This window comes from Phyllobates terribilis, unplaced genomic scaffold (genome assembly GCF_046119375.1).
Source record: "Phyllobates terribilis strain yellow unplaced genomic scaffold, ASM4611937v1 Scaffold_6__1_contigs__length_29720123, whole genome shotgun sequence".
NCBI classification, from domain to species: domain Eukaryota; kingdom Metazoa; phylum Chordata; class Amphibia; order Anura; family Dendrobatidae; genus Phyllobates; species Phyllobates terribilis.
The window spans coordinates 27,733,976-27,757,253 of NW_027362766.1; the positions used below are offsets into that span (position 1 = coordinate 27,733,976).

At 61.6% G+C, this 23,278-nt stretch overlaps 1 protein-coding gene across 6 annotated transcripts in view; it reads left to right on the top strand.

Annotated features, from left to right (window-relative positions):
* Positions 1-23,278, top strand: part of LOC141152761 (uncharacterized) — a 486,446-nt gene that overhangs the window by 311,956 nt on the left and 151,212 nt on the right. Inside the window, exon 1 of one of the 6 annotated variants that reach the window (XM_073637448.1) lies at positions 9,303-9,526. The exons of 2 other annotated variants lie outside the window; for them this stretch is intronic. Coding sequence is in view for 2 of the 4 variants with exons in the window: in XM_073637445.1 (XP_073493546.1) it covers positions 9,675-9,731 (57 nt within the window). In the remaining 2 variants the exon portion in view is untranslated. Of the gene's footprint in view, positions 1-9,302; positions 9,527-9,586; positions 9,732-23,278 lie in introns of those variants that run through there. 3 more of the 6 variants (XM_073637451.1, XM_073637445.1, XM_073637446.1) reach the window with 3 other exon arrangements.

Below are 23,278 nucleotides of genomic sequence, written 5' to 3' on the forward strand. Positions count from 1 at the left end.
CCGCAGTGTCGGGGTGCAGCTATTCCGCAGTGTCGGGGTGCAGCTATTCCGCAGTGTCGGGTGCAGATATTCCGCAGTGTCGGGTGCAGCTATTCCGCAGTGTCGGGTGCAGCTTTTCCGCAGTGTCGGGGTGCAGCTTTTCCGCAGTGTCGGGGAGCAGCTATTCCGCAGTGTCGGGTGCAGCTATTCCGCAGTGTCGGGGAGCAGCTATTCCGCAGTGTCGGGTGCAGCTATTCCGCAGTGTCGGGGTGCAGCTATTCCGCAGTGTCGGGTGCAGCTATTCCGCAGTGTCGGCTGCAGCTAATCCGCAATGTCGGGTGCAGCTATTCCGCAGTGTCGGGTGCAGCTATTCCGCAGTGTCGGGTGCAGCTATTCCGCAGTGTCGGGGAGCAGCTATTCCGCAGTGTCGGGGTGCAGCTATTCCGCAGTGTCGGGGAGCAGCTATTCCGCAGTGTCGGGTGCAGCTATTCCGCAGTGTCGGGTGCAGCTATTCCGCAGTGTCGGGGTGCAGCTATTCCGCAGTGTCGGGTGCAGCTATTCCGCAGTGTCGGGGAGCAGCTATTCCGCAGTGTCGGGTGCAGCTATTCCGCAGTGTCGGGGAGCAGCTATTCCGCAGTGTCGGGTGCAGCTATTCCGCAGTGTCGGGTGCAGCTATTCCGCAGTGTCGGGGAGCAGCTATTCCGCAGTGTCGGGGAGCAGCTATTCCGTAGTCTCGGGGAGCAGCTATTCCGCAGTGTCGGGGAGCAGCTATTCCGCAGTGTCGGGGAGCAGCTATTCCGCAGTGTCGGGTGCAGCTATTCCGCAGTGTCGGGTGCAGCTATTCCGCAGTGTCGGGTGCAGCTATTCCGCAGTGTCGAGGAGCAGCTATTCCGCAGTGTCGGGGCGCAGCTATTCCGCAGTGTCGGGGCGCAGCTATTCCGCAGTGTCGGGTGCAGCTATTCCGCAGTGTCGGGTGCAGCTATTCCGCAGTGTCGGGTGCAGCTATTCCGCAGTGTCGGGAGCAGCTATTCCGCAGTGTCGGGGAGCAGCTATTCCGCAGTGTCGGGGAGCAGATATTCCGCAGTGTCGGGTGCAGCTATTCCGCAGTGTCGGGGAGCAGCTATTCCGCAGTGTCGGGTGCAGCTATTCCGCAGTGTCGGGGAGAAGCTATTCCGCAGTGTCGGGCGCAGCTATTCCGCAGTGTCGGGTGCAGCTATTTCGCAGTGTCGGGCGGAGCTATTCCGCAGTGTCGGGCGCAGCTATTCCGCAGTGTCGGGGAGCAGCTATTCCGCAGTGTCGGGGAGCAGCTATTCCGCAGTGTCGGGCGCAGCTATTCCGCAGTGTCGGGCGCAGCTATTCCGCAGTGTCGGGCGCAGCTATTCCGCAGTGTCGGGGAGCAGCTATTCCGCAGTGTCGGGGAGCAGCTATTCAGCAGTGTCGGGTGCAGCTATTCCGCAGTGTCGGGTGCAGCTATTCCGCAGTGTCGGGGTGCAGCTATACCGCAGTGTCGGGTGCAGCTATTCCGCAGTGTCGGGTGCAGCTATTCCGCAGTGTCGGGGAGAAGCTATTCCGCAGTGTCGGGCGCAGCTATTCCGCAGTGTCGGGCGCAGCTATTCCGCAGTGTCGGGCGCAGCTATTCCGCAGTGTTGGGGGTGCAGCTATTCCGCAGTGTTGGGGGCGCAGCTACTCCACAGTGTTGGGGGAACAGTAATTCCGCAGTGCTGGGGGAACAGTAATTCCGCAGTGTCGGGGCGTAGCTATTCCGCAGTGTCGGGGAGCAGCTATTCCGCAGTGTCGGCGAGCAGCTATTCCGCAGTGTCGGGGTGCAGCTATTCCGCAGTGTCGGGGTGCAGCTTTTCCGCAGTGTCGGGGTGCAGCTATTCCGCAGTGTCAGGGTGCAGCTATTCCGCAGTGTCGGGTGCAGCTATTCCGCAGTGTCGGGTGCAGCTATTCCGCAGTGTCGGGGTGCAGCTATTCCGCAGTGTCAGGGAGCAGCTATTCCGCAGTGTCGGGTGCAGCTATTCCGCAGTGTCGGGGAGCAGCTATTCCGCAGTGTCGGGGAGCAGCTATTCCGCAGTGTCGGGTGCAGCTATTCCGCAGTGTCGGGTGCAGCTATTCCGCAGTGTCGGGTGCAGCTATTCCGCAGTGTCGGGGAGCAGCTATTCCGCAGTGTCGGGGAGCAGCTATTCCGCAGTGTCGGGTGCAGCTATTCCGCAGTGTCGGGTGCAGCTATTCCGCAGTGTTGGGTGCAGCTATTCCGCAGTGTCAGGGTGCAGCTATTCCGCAGTGTCGGGGTGCAGCTATTCCGCAGTGTCGGGGAGAAGCTATTCCGCAGAGTCGGGTGCAGCTATTCCGCAGTGTCGGGGAGAAGCTTTTCCGCAGTGTAGGGTGCAGCTATTCCGCAGTGTCGGGGTGCAGCTATTCCGCAGTGTCGGGGTGCAGCTATTCCGCAGTGTCGGGGTGCAGCTATTCCGCAGTGTCGGGTGAAGCTATTCCGCAGTGTCAGGTGCAGCTATTCCGCAGTGTCGGGGAGCAGCTATTCCGCAGTGTCGGGTGCAGCTATTCCGCAGTGTCGGGGTGCAGCTATTCCGCAGTGTCGGGGTGCAGCTATTCCGCAGTGTCGGGGAGCAGCTATTCCGCAGTGTCGGGGTGCAGCTATTCCGCAGTGTCGGGGAGCAGCTATTCCGCAGTGTCGGGGTGCAGCTATTCCGCAGTGTCGGGGTGCAGCTATTCCGCAGTATCGGGGTGCAGCTATTCCGCAGTGTCGGGTGCAGATATTCCGCAGTGTCGGGTGCAGCTATTCCGCAGTGTCGGGTGCAGCTTTTCCGCAGTGTCGGGGTGCAGCTTTTCCGCAGTGTCGGGGAGCAGCTATTCCGCAGTGTCGGGTGCAGCTATTCCGCAGTGTCGGGGAGCAGCTATTCCGCAGTGTCGGGTGCAGCTATTCCGCAGTGTCGGGGTGCAGCTATTCCGCAGTGTCGGGTGCAGCTATTCCGCAGTGTCGGCTGCAGCTAATCCGCAATGTCGGGTGCAGCTATTCCGCAGTGTCGGGTGCAGCTATTCCGCAGTGTCGGGTGCAGCTATTCCGCAGTGTCGGGGAGCAGCTATTCCGCAGTGTCGGGGAGCAGCTATTCCGCAGTGTCGGGGCGCAGCTATTCCGCAGTGTCGGGTGCAGCTATTCCGCAGTGTCGGGTGCAGCTATTTCGCAGTGTCGGGAGCAGCTATTCCGCAGTGTCGGGGAGCAGCTATTCCGCAGTGTCGGGTGCAGCTATTCCGCAGTGTCGGGTGCAGCTATTCCGCAGTGTCGGGTGCAGCTATTCCGCAGTGTAGGGTGCAGCTATTCCGCAGTGTCGGGTGCAGCTATTCCGCAGTGTCGGTGCAGCTATTCCGCAGTGTCGGGGAGCAGCTATTCCGCAGTGTCGGGTGCAGCTATTCCGCAGTGTCGGGTGCAGCTATTCCGCAGTGTCGGGTGCAGCTATTCCGCAGTGTCCGGTGCAGCTATTCCGCAGTGTCGGGGAGCAGCTATTCCGCAGTGTCGGGGCGCAGCTATTCCGCAGTGTCGGGTGCAGCTATTCCGCAGTGTCGGGTGCAGCTATTCCGCAGTGTCGGGGAGCAGCTATTCCTCAGTGTCGGGGCGCAGCTATTCCGCAGTGTCCGGTGCAGCTATTCCGCAGTGTCGGGTGCAGCTATTCCGCAGTGTCGGGTGCAGCTATTCCGCAGTGTCGGGTGCAGCTATTCCGCAGTGTCGGGTGCAGCTATTCCGCAGTGTCGGGTGCAGCTATTCCGCAGTGTCGGGTGCAGCTATTCCGCAGTGTCAGGGTGCAGCTATTCCGCAGTGTCGGGTGCAGCTATTCCGCAGTGTCCGGTGCAGCTATTCCGCAGTGTCGGGGTGCAGCTATTCCGCAGTGTCGGGTGCAGCTATTCCGCAGTGTCGGGGTGCAGCTATTCCGCAGTGTCGGGTGCAGCTATTCCGCAGTGTCGGGGTGCAGCTATTCCGCAGTGTCGGGTGCAGCTATTCCGCAGTGTCCGGTGCAGCTATTCCGCAGTGTCGGGGTGCAGCTATTCCGCAGTGTCCGGTGCAGCTATTCCGCAGTGTCGGGGTGCAGCTATTCCGCAGTGTCGGGTGCAGCTATTCCGCAGTGTCGGGGTGCAGCTATTCCGCAGTGTCGGGTGCAGCTATTCCGCAGTGTCGGGTGCAGCTATTCCGCAGTGTCGGGTGCAGCTATTCCGCAGTGTCTGGGCGCAGCTATTCCGCAGTGTCGGGAGCAGCTATTCCGCAGTGTCGGGAGCAGCTATTCCGCAGTGTCGGGGTGCAGCTATTCCGCAGTGTCGGGGTGCAGCTATTCCGCAGTGTCGGGTGCAGCTATTCCGCAGTGTCGGGGCGCAGCTATTCCGCAGTGTCGGGGCGCAGGTATTCCGCAGTGTCGGGAGCAGCTATTCCGCAGTGTCGGGGTGCAGCTATTCCGCAGTATCGGGTGCAGCTATTCCGCAGTGTCGGGTGCAGCTATTCCGCAGTGTCGGGTGCAGCTATTCCGCAGTGTCGGGTGCAGCTATTCCACAGTGTCGGGGAGCAGCTATTCCGCAGTGTCGGGGAGCAGCTATTCCGCAGTGTCGGGGAGCAGCTATTCCGCAGTGTCGGGTGCAGCTATTCCGCAGTGTCGGGTGCAGCTATTCCGCAGTGTCCGGTGCAGCTATTCCGCAGTGTCCGGTGCAGCTATTCCGCAGTGTCCGGTGCAGCTATTCCGCAGTGTCGGGGTGCAGCTATTCCGCAGTGTCCGGTGCAGCTATTCCGCAGTGTCCGGTGCAGCTATTACGCAGTGTCGGGGTGCAGCTATTCCGCAGTGTCGGGTGCAGCTATTCCGCAGTGTCCGGTGCAGCTATTCCACAGTGTCGGGGAGCAGCTATTCCGCAGTGTCGGGGTGCAGCTATTCCGCAGTGTCGGGGAGCAGCTATTCCTCAGTGTCGGGGCGCAGCTATTCCGCAGTGCCGGTGCAGCTATTCCGCAGTGTCGGGTGCAGCTATTCCGCAGTGTCGGGTGCAGCTATTCCGCAGTGTCGGGTGCAGCTATTCCGCAGTGTCGGGTGCAGCTATTCCGCAGTGTCGGGGAGCAGCTATTCCGCAGTGTCGGGTGCAGCTATTCCGCAGTGTCGGGGAGCAGCTATTCCTCAGTGTCGGGGCGCAGCTATTCCGCAGTGCCGGTGCAGCTATTCCGCAGTGTCGGGTGCAGCTATTCCGCAGTGTCGGGTGCAGCTATTCCGCAGTGTCGGGTGCAGCTATTCCGCAGTGTCGGGTGCAGCTATTCCGCAGTGTCGGGTGCAGCTATTCCGCAGTGTCAGGGTGCAGCTATTCCGCAGTGTCGGGTGCAGCTATTCCGCAGTGTCCGGTGCAGCTATTCCGCAGTGTCGGGGTGCAGCTATTCCGCAGTGTCGGGTGCAGCTATTCCGCAGTGTCGGGGTGCAGCTATTCCGCAGTGTCGGGTGCAGCTATTCCGCAGTGTCGGGGTGCAGCTATTCCGCAGTGTCGAGTGCAGCTATTCCGCAGTGTCCGGTGCAGCTATTCCGCAGTGTCGGGGTGCAGCTATTCCGCAGTGTCCGGTGCAGCTATTCCGCAGTGTCGGGGTGCAGCTATTCCGCAGTGTCGGGTGCAGCTATTCCGCAGTGTCGGGGTGCAGCTATTCCGCAGTGTCGGGTGCAGCTATTCCGCAGTGTCCGGTGCAGCTATTCCGCAGTGTCGGGGTGCAGCTATTCCGCAGTGTCGGGTGCAGCTATTCCGCAGTGTCGGGTGCAGCTATTCCGCAGTGTCGGGGCGCAGCTATTCCGCAGTGTCGGGAGCAGCTATTCCGCAGTGTCGGGAGCAGCTATTCCGCAGTGTCGGGGTGCAGCTATTCCGCAGTGTCGGGGTGCAGCTATTCCGCAGTGTCGGGGCGCAGCTATTCCGCAGTGTCGGGGCGCAGGTATTCCGCAGTGTCGGGAGCAGCTATTCCGCAGTGTCGGGGTGCAGCTATTCCGCAGTATCGGGTGCAGCTATTCCGCAGTGTCGGGTGCAGCTATTCCGCAGTGTCGGGTGCAGCTATTCCGCAGTGTCGGGTGCAGCTATTCCGCAGTGTCGGGGAGCAGCTATTCCGCAGTGTCGGGGAGCAGCTATTCCGCAGTGTCGGGTGCAGCTATTCCGCAGTGTCGGGGAGCAGCTATTCCGCAGTGGCGGGGAGCAGCTATTCCGCAGTGTCGGGGAGCAGCTATTCCGCAGTGTCGGGGAGCAGCTATTCCGCAGTGGCGGGGAGCAGCTATTCCGCAGTGTCGGGGAGCAGCTATTCCGCAGTGTCGGGGCGCAGCTATTCCGCAGTGTCGGGGCGCAGCTATTCCGCAGTGTCGGGTGCAGCTATTCCGCAGTGTCGGGTGCAGCTATTCCGCAGTGTCCGGTGCAGCTATTCCGCAGTGTCGGGGAGCAGCTATTCCGCAGTGTCGGGGTGCAGCTATTCCGCAGTGTCCGGTGCAGCTATTCCGCAGTGTCGGGTGCAGCTATTCCGCAGTGTCCGGTGCAGCTATTCCGCAGTGTCGGGGAGCAGCTATTCCGCAGTGTCGGGGCGCAGCTATTCCGCAGTGTCCGGTGCAGCTATTCCGCAGTGTCGGGTGCAGCTATTCCGCAGTGTCGGGTGCAGCTATTCCGCAGTGCCGGGTGCAGCTATTCCGCAGTGTCGGGTGCAGCTATTCCGCAGTGTCCGGTGCAGCTATTCCGCAGTGTCGGGTGCAGCTATTCCGCAGTGTCGGGGTGCAGCTATTCCGCAGTGTCGGGTGCAGCTATTCCGCAGTGTCCGGTGCAGCTATTCCGCAGTGTCGGGGTGCAGCTATTCCGCACTGTCGGGTGCAGCTATTCCGCAGTGTCGGGGTGCAGCTATTCCGCAGTGTCGGGTGCAGCTATTCCGCAGTGTCGGGGTGCAGCTATTCCGCAGTGTCGGGTGCAGCTATTCCGCAGTCTCGGGGTGCAGCTATTCCGCAGTGTCCGGTGCAGCTATTCCGCAGTGTCCGGTGCAGCTATTCCGCAGTGTCGGGGTGCAGCTATTCCGCAGTGTCCGGTGCAGCTATTCCGCAGTGTCGGGGTGCAGCTATTCCGCAGTGTCCGGTGCAGCTATTCCGCAGTGTCGGGTGCAGCTATTCCGCAGTGTTGGGGCGCAGCTATTCCGCAGTGTCCGGTGCAGCTATTCCGCAGTGTCCGGTGCAGCTATTCCGCAGTGTCCGGTGCAGCTATTCCGCAGTGTCGGGGTGCAGCTATTCCGCAGTGTCCGGTGCAGCTATTCCGCAGTGTCGGGTGCAGCTATTCCGCAGTGTTGGGGCGCAGCTATTCCGCAGTGTCCGGTGCAGCTATTCCGCAGTGTCGGGTGCAGCTATTCCGCAGTGTCCGGTGCAGCTATTCCGCAGTGTCCGGTGCAGCTATTCCGCAGTGTCGGGGTGCAGCTATTCCGCAGTGTCCGGTGCAGCTATTCCGCAGTGTCGGGGTGCAGCTATTCCGCAGTGTACGGTGCAGCTATTCCGCAGTGTCCGGTGCAGCTATTCCGCAGTGTCGGGGTGCAGCTATTCCGCAGTGTCAGGTGCAGCTATTCCGCAGTGTCCGGTGCAGCTGTTCCGCAGTGTCCGGTGCAGCTATTCCGCAGTGTCCGGTGCAGCTATTCCGCAGTGTCCGGTGCAGCTATTCCGCAGTGTCCGGTGCAGCTATTCCGCAGTGTCCGGTGCAGCTATTCCGCAGTGTCGGGGTGCAGCTATTCCGCAGTGTCCGGTGCAGCTATTCCGCAGTGTCGGGGTGCAGCTATTCCGCAGTGTCCGGTGCAGCTATTCCGCAGTGTCGGGTGCAGCTATTCCGCAGTGTTGGGACGCAGCTATTCCGCAGTGTCCGGTGCAGCTATTCCGCAGTGTCCGGTGCAGCTATTCCGCAGTGTCGGGGTGCAGCTATTCCGCAGTGTCCGGTGCAGCTATTCCGCAGTGTCGGGTGCAGCTATTCCGCAGTGTTGGGGCGCAGCTATTCCGCAGTGTCCGGTGCAGCTATTCCGCAGTGTCGGGTGCAGCTATTCCGCAGTGTCCGGTGCAGCTATTCCGCAGTGTCCGGTGCAGCTATTCCGCAGTGTCGGGGTGCAGCTATTCCGCAGTGTCCGGTGCAGCTATTCCGCAGTGTCCGGTGCAGCTATTCCGCAGTGTCCGGTGCAGCTATTCCGCAGTGTCCGGTGCACCTATTCCGCAGTGTCCGGTGCACCTATTCCGCAGTGTCCGGTGCACCTATTCCGCAGTGTCCGGTGCAGCTATTCCGCAGTGTCCGGTGCAGCTATTCCGCAGTGTCGGGTGCAGCTATTCCGCAGTGTCGGGTGCAGCTATTCCGCAGTGTCGGGTGCAGCTATTCCGCAGTGTCGGGTGCAGCAATTCCGCAGTGTCGGGGTGCAGCTATTCCGCAGTGTCGGGGTGCAGCTATTCCGCAGTGTCGGGGTGCAGCTATTCCGCAGTGTCGGGGTGCAGCTATTCCGCAGTGTCGGGTGCAGCTATTCCGCAGTGTCGGGGTGCAGCTATTCCGCAGTGTCGGGGTGCAGCTATTCCGCAGTGTCGGGTGCAGCTATTCCGCAGTGTTGGGGTGCAGCTATTCCGCAGTGTCCGGTGCAGCTATTCCGCAGTGTCCGGTGCAGCTATTCCGCAGTGTCGGGTGCAGCTATTCCGCAGTGTCGGGGTGCAGCTATTCCGCAGTGTCCGGTGCAGCTATTCCGCAGTGTCCGGTGCAGCTATTCCGCAGTGTCCGGTGCAGCTATTCCGCAGTGTCCGGTGCAGCTATTCCGCAGTGTCGGGTGCAGCTATTCCGCAGTGTCGGGAGCAGCTATTCCGCAGTGTCGGGGAGCAGCTATTCCGCAGTGTCGGGGTGCAGCTATTCCGCAGTGTCGGGGAGCAGCTATTCCGCAGTGTCGGGGTGCAGCTATTCCGCAGTGTCCGGTGCAGCTATTCCGCAGTGTCCGGTGCAGCTATTCCGCAGTGTCCGGTGCAGCTATTCCGCAGTGTCGGGTGCAGCTATTCCGCAGTGTCCGGTGCAGCTATTCCGCAGTGTCCGGTGCAGCTATTCCGCAGTGTCCGGTGCAGCTATTCCTGTTTTCCAGGTCACAGCTGTGTGTACAGCCGGCAGCGGCTACAGTGACTGAAACATAAGGAGGAAAGTATAATACTGGGAGGAAAAGCAAAGCAGAATTTGGCCCGGGTGTGAAATGGTTAAATAGATTCATAAAGAAAACATAAAAATCCCTGCTGGTAGTGTGAACGGTGGCAACGCGGCTCCTGGGGAGAAGCGAGGACCCGCCTCAGCCCCACCCTGGGACCGCAGCATTGGTCGCCATAGTAACCGCGGTCTGCCACCACCGCGCCGCATGTCTGGTCCGCACTGACTGGTGGACCCGCAGCCTCCCGTTGTCCTGGTAACAGCCAATCACGTCTCCCCTTCCATCACGGCTGCAGGGGTGGGCGCGCCTGGAGGCCGTGTGACGTCACATCCTGTTTATCCCGCGCCGGAGGGGGAGGACGGCAGGTAAGAGGTGAGGAGAGAATGGCGGCGGCTGTGGCCGGGCGGTGTGCGGGGAGCAGTCACCTCTCCCGCCCTCAGCGCTGCACACGGCCGCTGTACGGGGTGCGGGGGGGCTCAGTGCTGGAGCTGATGCACTGATACACAATGAAAACACACAGATGTGCAAGTCCTGGAGGCGCCTGATACCGGAGACAGCCGGCAGGACACACACTGCGGTATATAGATGTATGCAGACATATACACACTGTTTGTGCTGTGCTGTAACTGAGCTCCACTGGGCCCCGGGGCATAACTGGGATCATCCCCTCCTCACACACCCCCCATCCGCCCCCACATAGTGGTCCGCTGTATGAGGCCTGGACATAACTGGGATCATCCCCTCCTCACACACCCCCCATCCGCCCCCACATAGTGGTCCGCTGTATGAGGCCTGGGCATAACTGGGATCATCCCCTCCTCACACACCCCCATCCTCCCCCACATAGTGGTCCGCTGTATGAGGCCTGGGCATAACTGGGATCATCCCCTCCTCACACACCCCCCATCCTCCCCCACATAGTGGTCCGCTGTATGAGGCCTGGGCATAACTGGGATCATCCCCTCCTCACACACCCCCATCCGCCCCCACATAGTGGTCCGCTGTATGAGGCCTGGGGCATAACTGGGATCATCCCCTCCTCACACACCCCCCACCCGCCCCCACATAGTGGTCCGCTGTATGAGGCCTGGGGCATAACTGGGACCATCCCCTCCTCACACACCCCCCATCCGCCCCCACATAGTGGTCCGCTGTATGAGGCCTGGGGCATAACTGGGATCATCCCCTCCTCACACACCCCCATCCGCCCCCACATAGTGGTCCGCTGTATGAGGCCTGGGGCATAACTGGGATCATCCCCTCCTCACACACACCCCCATCCTCCCCCACATAGTGGTCCGCTGTATGAGGCCTGGGGCATAACTGGGATCATCCCCTCCTCACACACCCCCATCCGCCCCCACATAGTGGTCCGCTGTATGAGGCCTGGACATAACTGGGATCATCCCCTCCTCACACACCCCCCCATCCGCTCCCACATAGTGGTCCGCTGTATGAGGCCTGGACATAACTGGGATCATCCCCTCCTCACACACCGCCATCCGCCCCCACATAGTGGTCCGCTGTATGAGGCCTGGGGCATAACTGGGATCATCCCCTCCTCACACACCCCCCATCCGCCCCCACATAGTGGTCCGCTGTATGAGGCCTGGACATAACTGGGATCATCCCCTCCTCACACACCCCCATCCGCCCCCACATAGTGGTCCGCTGTATGAGGCCTGGGCATAACTGGGATCATCCCCTCCTCACACACCCCCATCCGCCCCCACATAGTGGTCCGCTGTATGAGGCCTGGGCATAACTGGGATCATCCCCTCCTCACACACCCCCATCCGCCCCCACATAGTGGTCCGCTGTATGAGTCCTGGGGCATAACTGGGATCATCCCCTCCTCACACACCCCCATCCGCCCCCACATAGTGGTCTGCTGTATGAGGCCTGGGGCATAACTGGGATCATCCCCTCCTCACACACCCCCATCCGCCCCCACATAGTGGTCCGCTGTATCAGGCCTGGGGCATAACTGGGACCATCCCCTCCTCACACACACCCCCATCCGCCCCCACATAGTGGTCCGCTGTATGAGCCCGGGGCATAACTGGGATCATCCCCTCCTTACACACACCCCCATCCGCCCCCACATAGTGGTCCGCTGTATGAGGCCTGGGGCATAACTGGGACCATCCCCTCCTCACACACCCCCATCCGCCCCCACATAGTGGTCCGCTGTATGAGGCCTGGGCATAACTGGGACCATCCCCTCCTCACACACCCCCATCCGCCCCCACATAGTGGTCCGCTGTATGAGGCCTGGGCATAACTGGGATCATCCCCTCCTCACACACCCCCCATCCGCCCCCACATAGTGGTCCGCTGTATGAGGCCTGGGCATAACTGGGACCATCCCCTCCTCACACACCCCCATCCACCCCCACATAGTGGTCCGCTGTATGAGGCCTGGGCATAACTGGGATCATCCCCTCCTCACACACCCCCACATAGTGGTCCGCTGTATGAGGCCTGGACATAACTGGGACCATCCCCTCCTCACACACCCCCCACCCGCCCCCACATAGTGGTCCGCTGTATGAGGCCTGGGCATAACTGGGATCATCCCCTCCTCACACACCCCCATCCGCCCCCACATAGTGGTCCGCTGTATGAGGCCTGGGGCATAACTGGGATCATCCCCTCCTCACACACCCCCATCCGCCCCCACATAGTGGTCCGCTGTATGAGCCCTGGGGCATAACTGGGACCATCCCCTCCTCACACACCTCCATCCGCCCCCACATAGTGGTCCGCTGTATGAGGCCTGGGCATAACTGGGATCATCCCCTCCTCACACACACCCCATCCGCCCCCACATAGTGGTCCGCTGTATGAGCCCTGGGGCATAACTGGGACCATCCCCTCCTCACACACCCCCATCCGCCCCCACATAGTGGTCCGCTGTATGAGCCCCGGGGCATAACTGGGACAATCCCCTCCTCACACACCCCCATCCGCCCCCACATAGTGGTCCGCTGTATGAGCCCCGGGGCATAACTGGGATCATCCCCTCCTCACACACCCCCATCCGCCCCCACATAGTGGTCCGCTGTATGAGGCCTGGGGCATAACTGGGATCATCCCCTCCTCACACACCCCCATCCGCCCCCACATAGTGGTCCGCTGTATGAGGCCTGGGCATAACTGGGATCATCCCCTCCTCACACACACCCCATCCGCCCCCACATAGTGGTCCGCTGTATGAGCCCCGGGGCATAACTGGGATCATCCCCTCCTCACACACCCCCATCCGCCCCCACATAGTGGTCTGCTGTATGAGGCCTGGGCATAACTGGGATCATCCCCTCCTCACACACACCCCATCCGCCCCCACATAGTGGTCCGCTGTATGAGCCCTGGGGCATAACTGGGACCATCCCCTCCTCACACACCCCCATCCGCCCCCACATAGGGGTCCGCTGTATGAGCCCTGGGCATAACTGGGATCATCCCCTCCTCACACACACCCCCACCCGCCCCCACATAGTGGTCCGCTGTATGAGGCCTGGACATAACTGGGATCATCCCCTCCTCACACACCCCCCATCCGCCCCCACATAGTGGTCCGCTGTATGAGGCCTGGACATAACTGGGATCATCCCCTCCTCACACACCCCCATCCGCCCCCACATAGTGGTCCGCTGTATGAGGCCTGGGTCATAACTGGGACCATCCCCTCCTCACACACACCGCCCACCCGCCCCCACATAGTGGTCCGCTGTATGAGGCCTGGGCATAACTGGGATCATCCCCTCCTCACACACCCCCATCCGCCCCCACATAGTGGTCCGCTGTATGAGGCCTGGGCATAACTGGGATCATCCCCTCCTCACACACCGCCATCCGCCCCCACATAGTGGTCCGCTGTATGAGGCCTGGGGCATAACTGGGATCATCCCCTCCTCACACACCCCCCATCCGCCCCCACATAGTGGTCCGCTGTATGAGGCCTGGACATAACTGGGATCATCCCCTCCTCACACACCCCCATCCGCCCCCACATAGTGGTCCGCTGTATGAGGCCTGGGCATAACTGGGATCATCCCCTCCTCACACACCCCCATCCGCCCCCACATAGTGGTCCGCTGTATGAGGCCTGGGCATAACTGGGATCATCCCCTCCTCACACACCCCCATCCGCCCCCACATAGTGGTCCGCTGTATGAGGCCTGGGGCATAACTGGGATCATCCCCTCCTCACACACCCCCATCCGCCCCCACATAGTGGTCTGCTGTATGAGGCCTGGGGCATAACTGGGATCATCCCCTCCTCACACACCCCCATCCGCCCCCACATAGTGGTCCGCTGTATCAGGCCTGGGGCATAACTGGGACCATCCCCTCCTCACACACACCCCCATCCGCCCCCACATAGTGGTCCGCTGTATGAGCCCGGGGCATAACTGGGATCATCCCCTCCTTACACACACCCCCATCCGCCCCCACATAGTGGTCCGCTGTATGAGGCCTGGGGCATAACTGGGACCATCCCCTCCTCACACACCCCCATCCGCCCCCACATAGTGGTCCGCTGTATGAGGCCTGGGCATAACTGGGACCATCCCCTCCTCACACACCCCCATCCGCCCCCACATAGTGGTCCGCTGTATGAGGCCTGGGCATAACTGGGATCATCCCCTCCTCACACACCCCCCATCCGCCCCCACATAGTGGTCCGCTGTATGAGGCCTGGGCATAACTGGGACCATCCCCTCCTCACACACCCCCATCCACCCCCACATAGTGGTCCGCTGTATGAGGCCTGGGCATAACTGGGATCATCCCCTCCTCACACACCCCCACATAGTGGTCCGCTGTATGAGGCCTGGACATAACTGGGACCATCCCCTCCTCACACACCCCCCGCCCGCCCCCACATAGTGGTCCGCTGTATGAGGCCTGGGCATAACTGGGATCATCCCCTCCTCACACACCCCCATCCGCCCCCACATAGTGGTCCGCTGTATGAGGCCTGGGGCATAACTGGGATCATCCCCTCCTCACACACCCCCATCCGCCCCCACATAGTGGTCCGCTGTATGAGCCCTGGGGCATAACTGGGACCATCCCCTCCTCACACACCTCCATCCGCCCCCACATAGTGGTCCGCTGTATGAGGCCTGGGCATAACTGGGATCATCCCCTCCTCACACACACCCCATCCGCCCCCACATAGTGGTCCGCTGTATGAGCCCTGGGGCATAACTGGGACCATCCCCTCCTCACACACCCCCATCCGCCCCCACATAGTGGTCCGCTGTATGAGCCCTGGGGCATAACTGGGACAATCCCCTCCTCACACACCCCCATCCGCCCCCACATAGTGGTCCGCTGTATGAGCCCCGGGGCATAACTGGGATCATCCCCTCCTCACACACCCCCATCCGCCCCCACATAGTGGTCCGCTGTATGAGGCCTGGGGCATAACTGGGATCATCCCCTCCTCACACACCCCCATCCGCCCCCACATAGTGGTCCGCTGTATGAGGCCTGGGCATAACTGGGATCATCCCCTCCTCACACACACCCCATCCGCCCCCACATAGTGGTCCGCTGTATGAGCCCTGGGGCATAACTGGGACCATCCCCTCCTCACACACCCCCATCCGCCCCCACATAGTGGTCCGCTGTATGAGCCCTGGGGCATAACTGGGACAATCCCCTCCTCACACACCCCCATCCGCCCCCACATAGTGGTCCGCTGTATGAGCCCCGGGGCATAACTGGGATCATCCCCTCCTCACACACCCCCATCCGCCCCCACATAGTGGTCTGCTGTATGAGGCCTGGGCATAACTGGGATCATCCCCTCCTCACACACCCCCATCCGCCCCCACATAGGGGTCCGCTGTATGAGCCCTGGGCATAACTGGGATCATCCCCTCCTCACACACACCCCCACCCGCCCCCACATAGTGGTCCGCTGTATGAGGCCTGGACATAACTGGGATCATCCCCTCCTCACACACCCCCCATCCGCCCCCACATAGTGGTCCGCTGTATGAGGCCTGGACATAACTGGGATCATCCCCTCCTCACACACCCCCATCCGCCCCCACATAGTGGTCCGCTGTATGAGGCCTGGGTCATAACTGGGACCATCCCCTCCTCACACACACCCCCCACCCGCCCCCACATAGTGGTCCGCTGTATGAGGCCTGGGCATAACTGGGATCATCCCCTCCTCACACACCCCCATCCGCCCCCACATAGTGGTCCGCTGTATGAGGCCTGGGCATAACTGGGATCATCCCCTCCTCACACACCCCCATCTGCCCCCACATAGTGGTCCGCTGTATGAGGCCTGGGGCATAACTGGGATCATCCCCTCCTCCCACACACCCCCACCCGCCCCCACATAGTGGTCCGCTGTATGAGGCCTGGACATAACTGGGATCATCCCCTCCTCACACACCCCCATCCGCCCCCACATAGTGGTCCGCTGTATGAGGCCTGGGCATAACTGGGATCATCCCCTCCTCACACACCCCCATCCGCCCCCACATAGTGGTCCGCTGTATGAGGCCTGGGGCATAACTGGGATCATCCTCTCCTCCAACACACCCCCACCCGCCCCCACATAGTGGTCCGCTGTGTGAGGCCTGGACATAACTGGGATCATCCCCTCCTCACACCCCCCATCCGCCCCCACATAGTGGTCCGCTGTATGAGGCCTGGACATAACTGGGACCATCCCCTCCTCACACACCCCCATCCGCCCCCACATAGTGGTCCGCTGTATGAGCCCTGGGGCATAACTGGGACAATCCCCTCCTCACACACCCCCACCCGCCCCCACATAGTGGTCCGCTGTATGAGGCCTGGACATAACTGGGATCATCCCCTCCTCACACACACCCCCATCCTCCCCCACATAGTGGTCCGCTGTATGAGGCCTGGGCATAACTGGGATCATCCCCTCCTCACACACACCCCCATCCGCCCCCACATAGTGGTCCGCTGTATGAGGCCTGGACATAACTGGGATCATCCCCTCCTCACACACACCCCCACCCGCCCCCACATAGTGGTCCGCTGTATGAGGCCTGGGTCATAACTGGGATCATCCCCTCCTCACACACCCCCATCCGCCCCCACATAGTGGTCCGCTGTATGAGGCCTGGGTCATAACTGGGATCATCCCCTCCTCACACACCCCCATCCGCCCCCACATATTGGTCCGCTGTATGAGGCCTGGGTCATAACTGGGACCATCCCCTCCTCACACACACCCCCACCCGCCCCCACATAGTGGTCCGCTGTATGAGGCCTGGGCATAACTGGGATCATCCCCTCCTCACACACCCCCATCCGCCCCCACATAGTGGTCCGCTGTATGAGGCCTGGGCATAACTGGGATCATCCCCTCCTCACACACCCCCATCCGCCCCCACATAGTGGTCCGCTGTATGAGGCCTGGGGCATAACTGGGATCATCCCCTCCTCCCACACACCCCCACCCGCCCCCACATAGTGGTCCGCTGTATGAGGCCTGGACATAACTGGGATCATCCCCTCCTCACACCCCCCATCCGCCCCCACATAGTGGTCCGCTGTATGAGGCCTGGACATAACTGGGACCATCCCCTCCTCACACACCCCCATCCGCCCCCACATAGTGGTCCGCTGTATGAGCCCTGGGGCATAACTGGGATCATCCCCTCCTCACACACCCCCATCTGCCCCCACATAGTGGTCCGCTGTATGAGGCCTGGACATAACTGGGATCATCCCCTCCTCACACCCCCCTTCCGCCCCCACATAGTGGTCCGCTGTATGAGGCCTGGACATAACTGGTATCATCCCCTCCTCACACCCCCCTTCCGCCCCCACATAGTGGTCCGCTGTATGAGGCCTGGACATAACTGGGACCATCCCCTCCTCACACACCCCCCATCCTCCCCCACATAGTGGTCCGCTGTATGAGGCCTGGGCATAACTGGGACCATCCCCTCCTCACACACCCCCATCCACCCCCACATAGTGGTCCGCTGTATGAGGCCTGGGCATAACTGGGATCATCCCCTCCTCACACACCCCCACATAGTGGTCCGCTGTATGAGGCCTGGACATAACTGGGACCATCCCCTCCTCACACACCCCCCACCCGCCCCCACATAGTGGTCCGCTGTATGAGGCCTGGGCATAACTGGGATCATCCCCTCCTCACACACCCCCATCCGCCCCCACATAGTGGTCCGCTGTATGAGGCCTGGGGCATAACTGGGATCATCCCCTCCTCACACACCCCCATCCGCCCCCACATAGTGGTCCGCTGTATGAGCCCTGGGGCATAACTGGGACCATCCCCTCCTCACACACCTCCATCCGCCCCCACATAGTGGTCCGCTGTATGAGGCCTGGGCATAACTGGGATCATCCCCTCCTCACACACACCCCATCCGCCCCCACATAGTGGTCCGCTGTATGAGCCCTGGGGCATAACTGGGACCATCCCCTCCTCACACACCCCCATCCGCCCCCACATAGTGGTCCGCTGTATGAGCCCCGGGGCATAACTGGGATCATCCCCTCCTCACACACCCCCATCCGCCCCCACATAGTGGTCTGCTGTATGAGGCCTGGGCATAACTGGGATCATCCCCTCCTCACACACACCCCATCCGCCCCCACATAGTGGTCCGCTGTATGAGCCCTGGGGCATAACTGGGACCATCCCCTCCTCACACACCCCCATCCGCCCCCACATAGTGGTCCGCTGGATGAGCCCTGGGGCATAACTGGGACAATCCCCTCCTCACACACCCCCATCCGCCCCCACATAGTGGTCCGCTGTATGAGCCCCGGGGCATAACTGGGATCATCCCCTCCTCACACACCCCCATCCGCCCCCACATAGTGGTCTGCTGTATGAGGCCTGGGCATAACTGGGATCATCCCCTCCTCACACACACCCCATCCGCCCCCACATAGTGGTCCGCTGTATGAGCCCTGGGGCATAACTGGGACCATCCCCTCCTCACACACCCCCATCCGCCCCCACATAGTGGTCCGCTGTATGAGCCCTGGGGCATAACTGGGACAATCCCCTCCTCACACACCCCCATCCGCCCCCACATAGTGGTCCGCTGTATGAGCCCCGGGGCATAACTGGGATCATCCCCTCCTCACACACACCCCATCCGCCCCCACATAGTGGTCCGCTGTATGAGCCCTGGGGCATAACTGGGACCATCCCCTCCTCACACACCCCCATCCGCCCCCACATAGTGGTCCGCTGTATGAGGCCTGGGCATAACTGGGATCATCCCCTCCTCACACACCCCCATCCGCCCCCACATAGTGGTCCGCTGTATGAGGCCTGGGGCATAACTGGGATCATCCTCTCCTCCCACACACCCCCACCCGCCCCCACATAGTGGTCCGCTGTATGAGGCCTGGACATAACTGGGATCATCCCCTCCTCACACCCCCCATCCGCCCCCACATAGTGGTCCGCTGTATGAGGCCTGGACATAACTGGGACCATCCCCTCCTCACACACCCCCATCCGCCCCCACATAGTGGTCCGCTGTATGAGCCCTGGGGCATAACTGGGACAATCCCCTCCTCACACACCCCCACCCGCCCCCACATAGTGGTCCGCTGTATGAGGCCTGGACATAACTGGGATCATCCCCTCCTCACACACACCCCCATCCTCCCCCACATAGTGGTCCGCTGTATGAGGCCTGGGCATAACTGGGATCATCCCCTCCTCACACACCCCCATCCGCCCCCACATAGTGGTCCGCTGTATGAGGCCTGGACATAACTGGGATCATCCCCTCCTCACACACACCCCCACCCGCCCCCACATAGTGGTCCGCTGTATGAGGCCTGGGCATAACTGGGATCATCCCCTCCTCACACACCCCCATCCGCCCCCACATAGTGGTCCGCTGTATGAGGCCTGGGCATAACTGGGATCATCCCCTCCTCACACACCCCCATCCGCCCCCACATAGTGGTCCGCTGTATGAGGCCTGGGGCATAACTGGGATCATCCCCTCCTCCCACACACCCCCACCCGCCCCCACATAGTGGTCCGCTGTATGAGGCCTGGACATAACTGGGATCATCCCCTCCTCACACCCCCCATCCGCCCCCACATAGTGGTCCGCTGTATGAGGCCTGGACATAACTGGGACCATCCCCTCCTCACACACCCCCATCCGCCCCCACATAGTGGTCCGCTGTATGAGCCCTGGGGCATAACTGGGATCATCCCCTCCTCACACACCCCCATCTGCCCCCACATAGTGGTCCGCTGTATGAGGCCTGGACATAACTGGGATCATCCCCTCCTCACACCCCCCTTCCGCCCCCACATAGTGGTCCGCTGTATGAGGCCTGGACATAACTGGGACCATCCCCTCCTCACACACCCCCCATCCTCCCCCACATAGTGGTGCGCTGTATGAGGCCTGGGCATAACTGGGACCATCCCCTCCTCACACACCCCCATCCACCCCCACATAGTGGTCCGCTGTATGAGGCCTGGGCATAACTGGGATCATCCCCTCCTCACACACCCCCACATAGTGGTCCGCTGTATGAGGCCTGGACATAACTGGGACCATCCCCTCCTCACACACCCCCCACCCGCCCCCACATAGTGGTCCGCTGTATGAGGCCTGGGCATAACTGGGATCATCCCCTCCTCACACACCCCCATCCGCCCCCACATAGTGGTACGCTGTATGAGGCCTGGGGCATAACTGGGATCATCCCCTCCTCACACACCCCCATCCGCCCCCACATAGTGGTCCGCTGTATGAGCCCTGGGGCATAACTGGGACCATCCCCTCCTCACACACCTCCATCCGCCCCCACATAGTGGTCCGCTGTATGAGCCCCGGGGCATAACTGGGATCATCCCCTCCTCACACACCCCCATCCGCCCCCACATAGTGGTCTGCTGTATGAGGCCTGGGCATAACTGGGATCATCCCCTCCTCACACACACCCCATCCGCCCCCACATAGTGGTCCGCTGTATGAGCCCTGGGGCATAACTGGGACCATCCCCTCCTCACACACCCCCATCCGCCCCCACATAGTGGTCCGCTGGATGAGCCCTGGGGCATAACTGGGACAATCCCCTCCTCACACACCCCCATCCGCCCCCACATAGTGGTCCGCTGTATGAGCCCCGGGGCATAACTGGGATCATCCCCTCCTCACACACCCCCATCCGCCCCCACATAGTGGTCTGCTGTATGAGGCCTGGGCATAACTGGGATCATCCCCTCCTCACACACACCCCATCCGCCCCCACATAGTGGTCCGCTGTATGAGCCCTGGGGCATAACTGGGACCATCCCCTCCTCACACACCCCCATCCGCCCCCACATAGTGGTCCGCTGTATGAGCCCTGGGGCATAACTGGGACAATCCCCTCCTCACACACCCCCATCCGCCCCCACATAGTGGTCCGCTGTATGAGCCCCGGGGCATAACTGGGATCATCCCCTCCTCACACACACCCCATCCGCCCCCACATAGTGGTCCGCTGTATGAGCCCTGGGGCATAACTGGGACCATCCCCTCCTCACACACCCCCATCCGCCCCCACATAGTGGTCCGCTGTATGAGGCCTGAGCATAACTGGGATCATCCCCTCCTCACACACCCCCATCCGCCCCCACATAGTGGTCCGCTGTATGAGGCCTGGGGCATAACTGGGATCATCCTCTCCTCCCACACACCCCCACCCGCCCCCACATAGTGGTCCGCTGTATGAGGCCTGGACATAACTGGGATCATCCCCTCCTCACACCCCCCATCCGCCCCCACATAGTGGTCCGCTGTATGAGGCCTGGACATAACTGGGACCATCCCCTCCTCACACACCCCCATCCGCCCCCACATAGTGGTCCGCTGTATGAGCCCTGGGGCATAACTGGGACAATCCCCTCCTCACACACCCCCACCCGCCCCCACATAGTGGTCCGCTGTATGAGGCCTGGACATAACTGGGATCATCCCCTCCTCACACACACCCCCATCCTCCCCCACATAGTGGTCCGCTGTATGAGGCCTGGGCATAACTGGGATCATCCCCTCCTCACACACCCCCATCCGCCCCCACATAGTGGTCCGCTGTATGAGGCCTGGACATAACTGGGATCATCCCCTCCTCACACACACCCCCACCCGCCCCCACATAGTGGTCCGCTGTATGAGGCCTGGACATAACTGGGATCATCCCCTCCTCACACACCCCCATCCGCCCCCACATAGTGGTCCGCTGTATGAGGCCTGGGCATAACTGGGATCATCCCCTCCTCACACACCCCCATCCGCCCCCACATAGTGGTCCGCTGTATGAGGCCTGGGTCATAACTGGGACCATCCCCTCCTCACACACACCCCCACCCGCCCCCACATAGTGGTCCGCTGTATGAGGCCTGGGCATAACTGGGATCATCCCCTCCTCACACACCCCCATCCGCCCCCACATAGTGGTCCGCTGTATGAGCCCTGGGGCATAACTGGGACCATCCCCTCCTCACACACCCCCCATCCGCCCCCACATAGTGGTCCGCTGTATGAGGCCTGGGCATAACTGGGATCATCCCCTCCTCACACACCCCCATCCGCCCCCACATAGTGGTCCGCTGTATGAGGCCTGGGGCATAACTGGGATCATCCCCTCCTCCCACACACCCCCACCCGCCCCCACATAGTGGTCCGCTGTATGAGGCCTGGACATAACTGGGATCATCCCCTCCTCACACCCCCCATCCGCCCCCACATAGTGGTCCGCTGTATGAGGCCTGGACATAACTGGGACCATCCCCTCCTCACACACCCCCATCCGCCCCCACATAGTGGTCCGCTGTATGAGCCCTGGGGCATAACTGGGATCATCCCCTCCTCACACACCCCCATCTGCCCCCACATAGTGGTCCGCTGTATGAGGCCTGGACATAACTGGGATCATCCCCTCCTCACACCCCCCTTCCGCCCCCACATAGTGGTCCGCTGTATGAGGCCTGGACATAACTGGGATCATCCCCTCCTCACACCCCCCTTCCGCCCCCACATAGTGGTCCGCTGTATGAGGCCTGGACATAACTGGGACCATCCCCTCCTCACACACCCCCCATCCTCCCCCACATAGTGGTCCGCTGTATGAGGCCTGGGCATAACTGGGACCATCCCCTCCTCACACACCCCCATCCACCCCCACATAGTGGTCCGCTGTATGAGGCCTGGGCATAACTGGGATCATCCCCTCCTCACACACCCCCACATAGTGGTCCGCTGTATGAGGCCTGGACATAACTGGGACCATCCCCTCCTCACACACCCCCCACCCGCCCCCACATAGTGGTCCGCTGTATGAGGCCTGGGCATAACTGGGATCATCCCCTCCTCACACACCCCCATCCGCCCCCACATAGTGGTCCGCTGTATGAGGCCTGGGCATAACTGGGATCATCCCCTCCTCACACACCCCCCACCCGCCCCCACATAGTGGTCCGCTGTATGAGGCCTGGACATAACTGGGACCATCCCCTCCTCACACACCCCCCACCCGCCCCCACATAGTGGTCCGCTGTATGAGGCCTGGGGCATAACTGGGATCATCCCCTCCTCACACACCCCCATCCGCCCCCACATAGTGGTCCGCTGTATGAGCCCTGGGGCATAACTGGGACCATCCCCTCCTCACACACCTCCATCCGCCCCCACATAGTGGTCCGCTGTATGAGGCCTGGGCATAACTGGGACCATCCCCTCCTCACACACCCCCATCCGCCCCCACATAGTGGTCCGCTGTATGAGGCCTGGGCATAACTGGGATCATCCCCTCCTCACACACACCCCATCCGCCCCCACATAGTGGTCCGCTGTATGAGCCCTGGGGCATAACTGGGACAATCCCCTCCTCACACACCCCCATCCGCCCCCACATAGTGGTCCGCTGTATGAGCCCCGGGGCATAACTGGGATCATCCCCTCCTCACACACCCCCATCCGCCCCCACATAGTGGTCTGCTGTATGAGGCCTGGGCATAACTGGGATCATCCCCTCCTCACACACACCCCATCCGCCCCCACATAGTGGTCCGCTGTATGAGCCCTGGGGCATAACTGG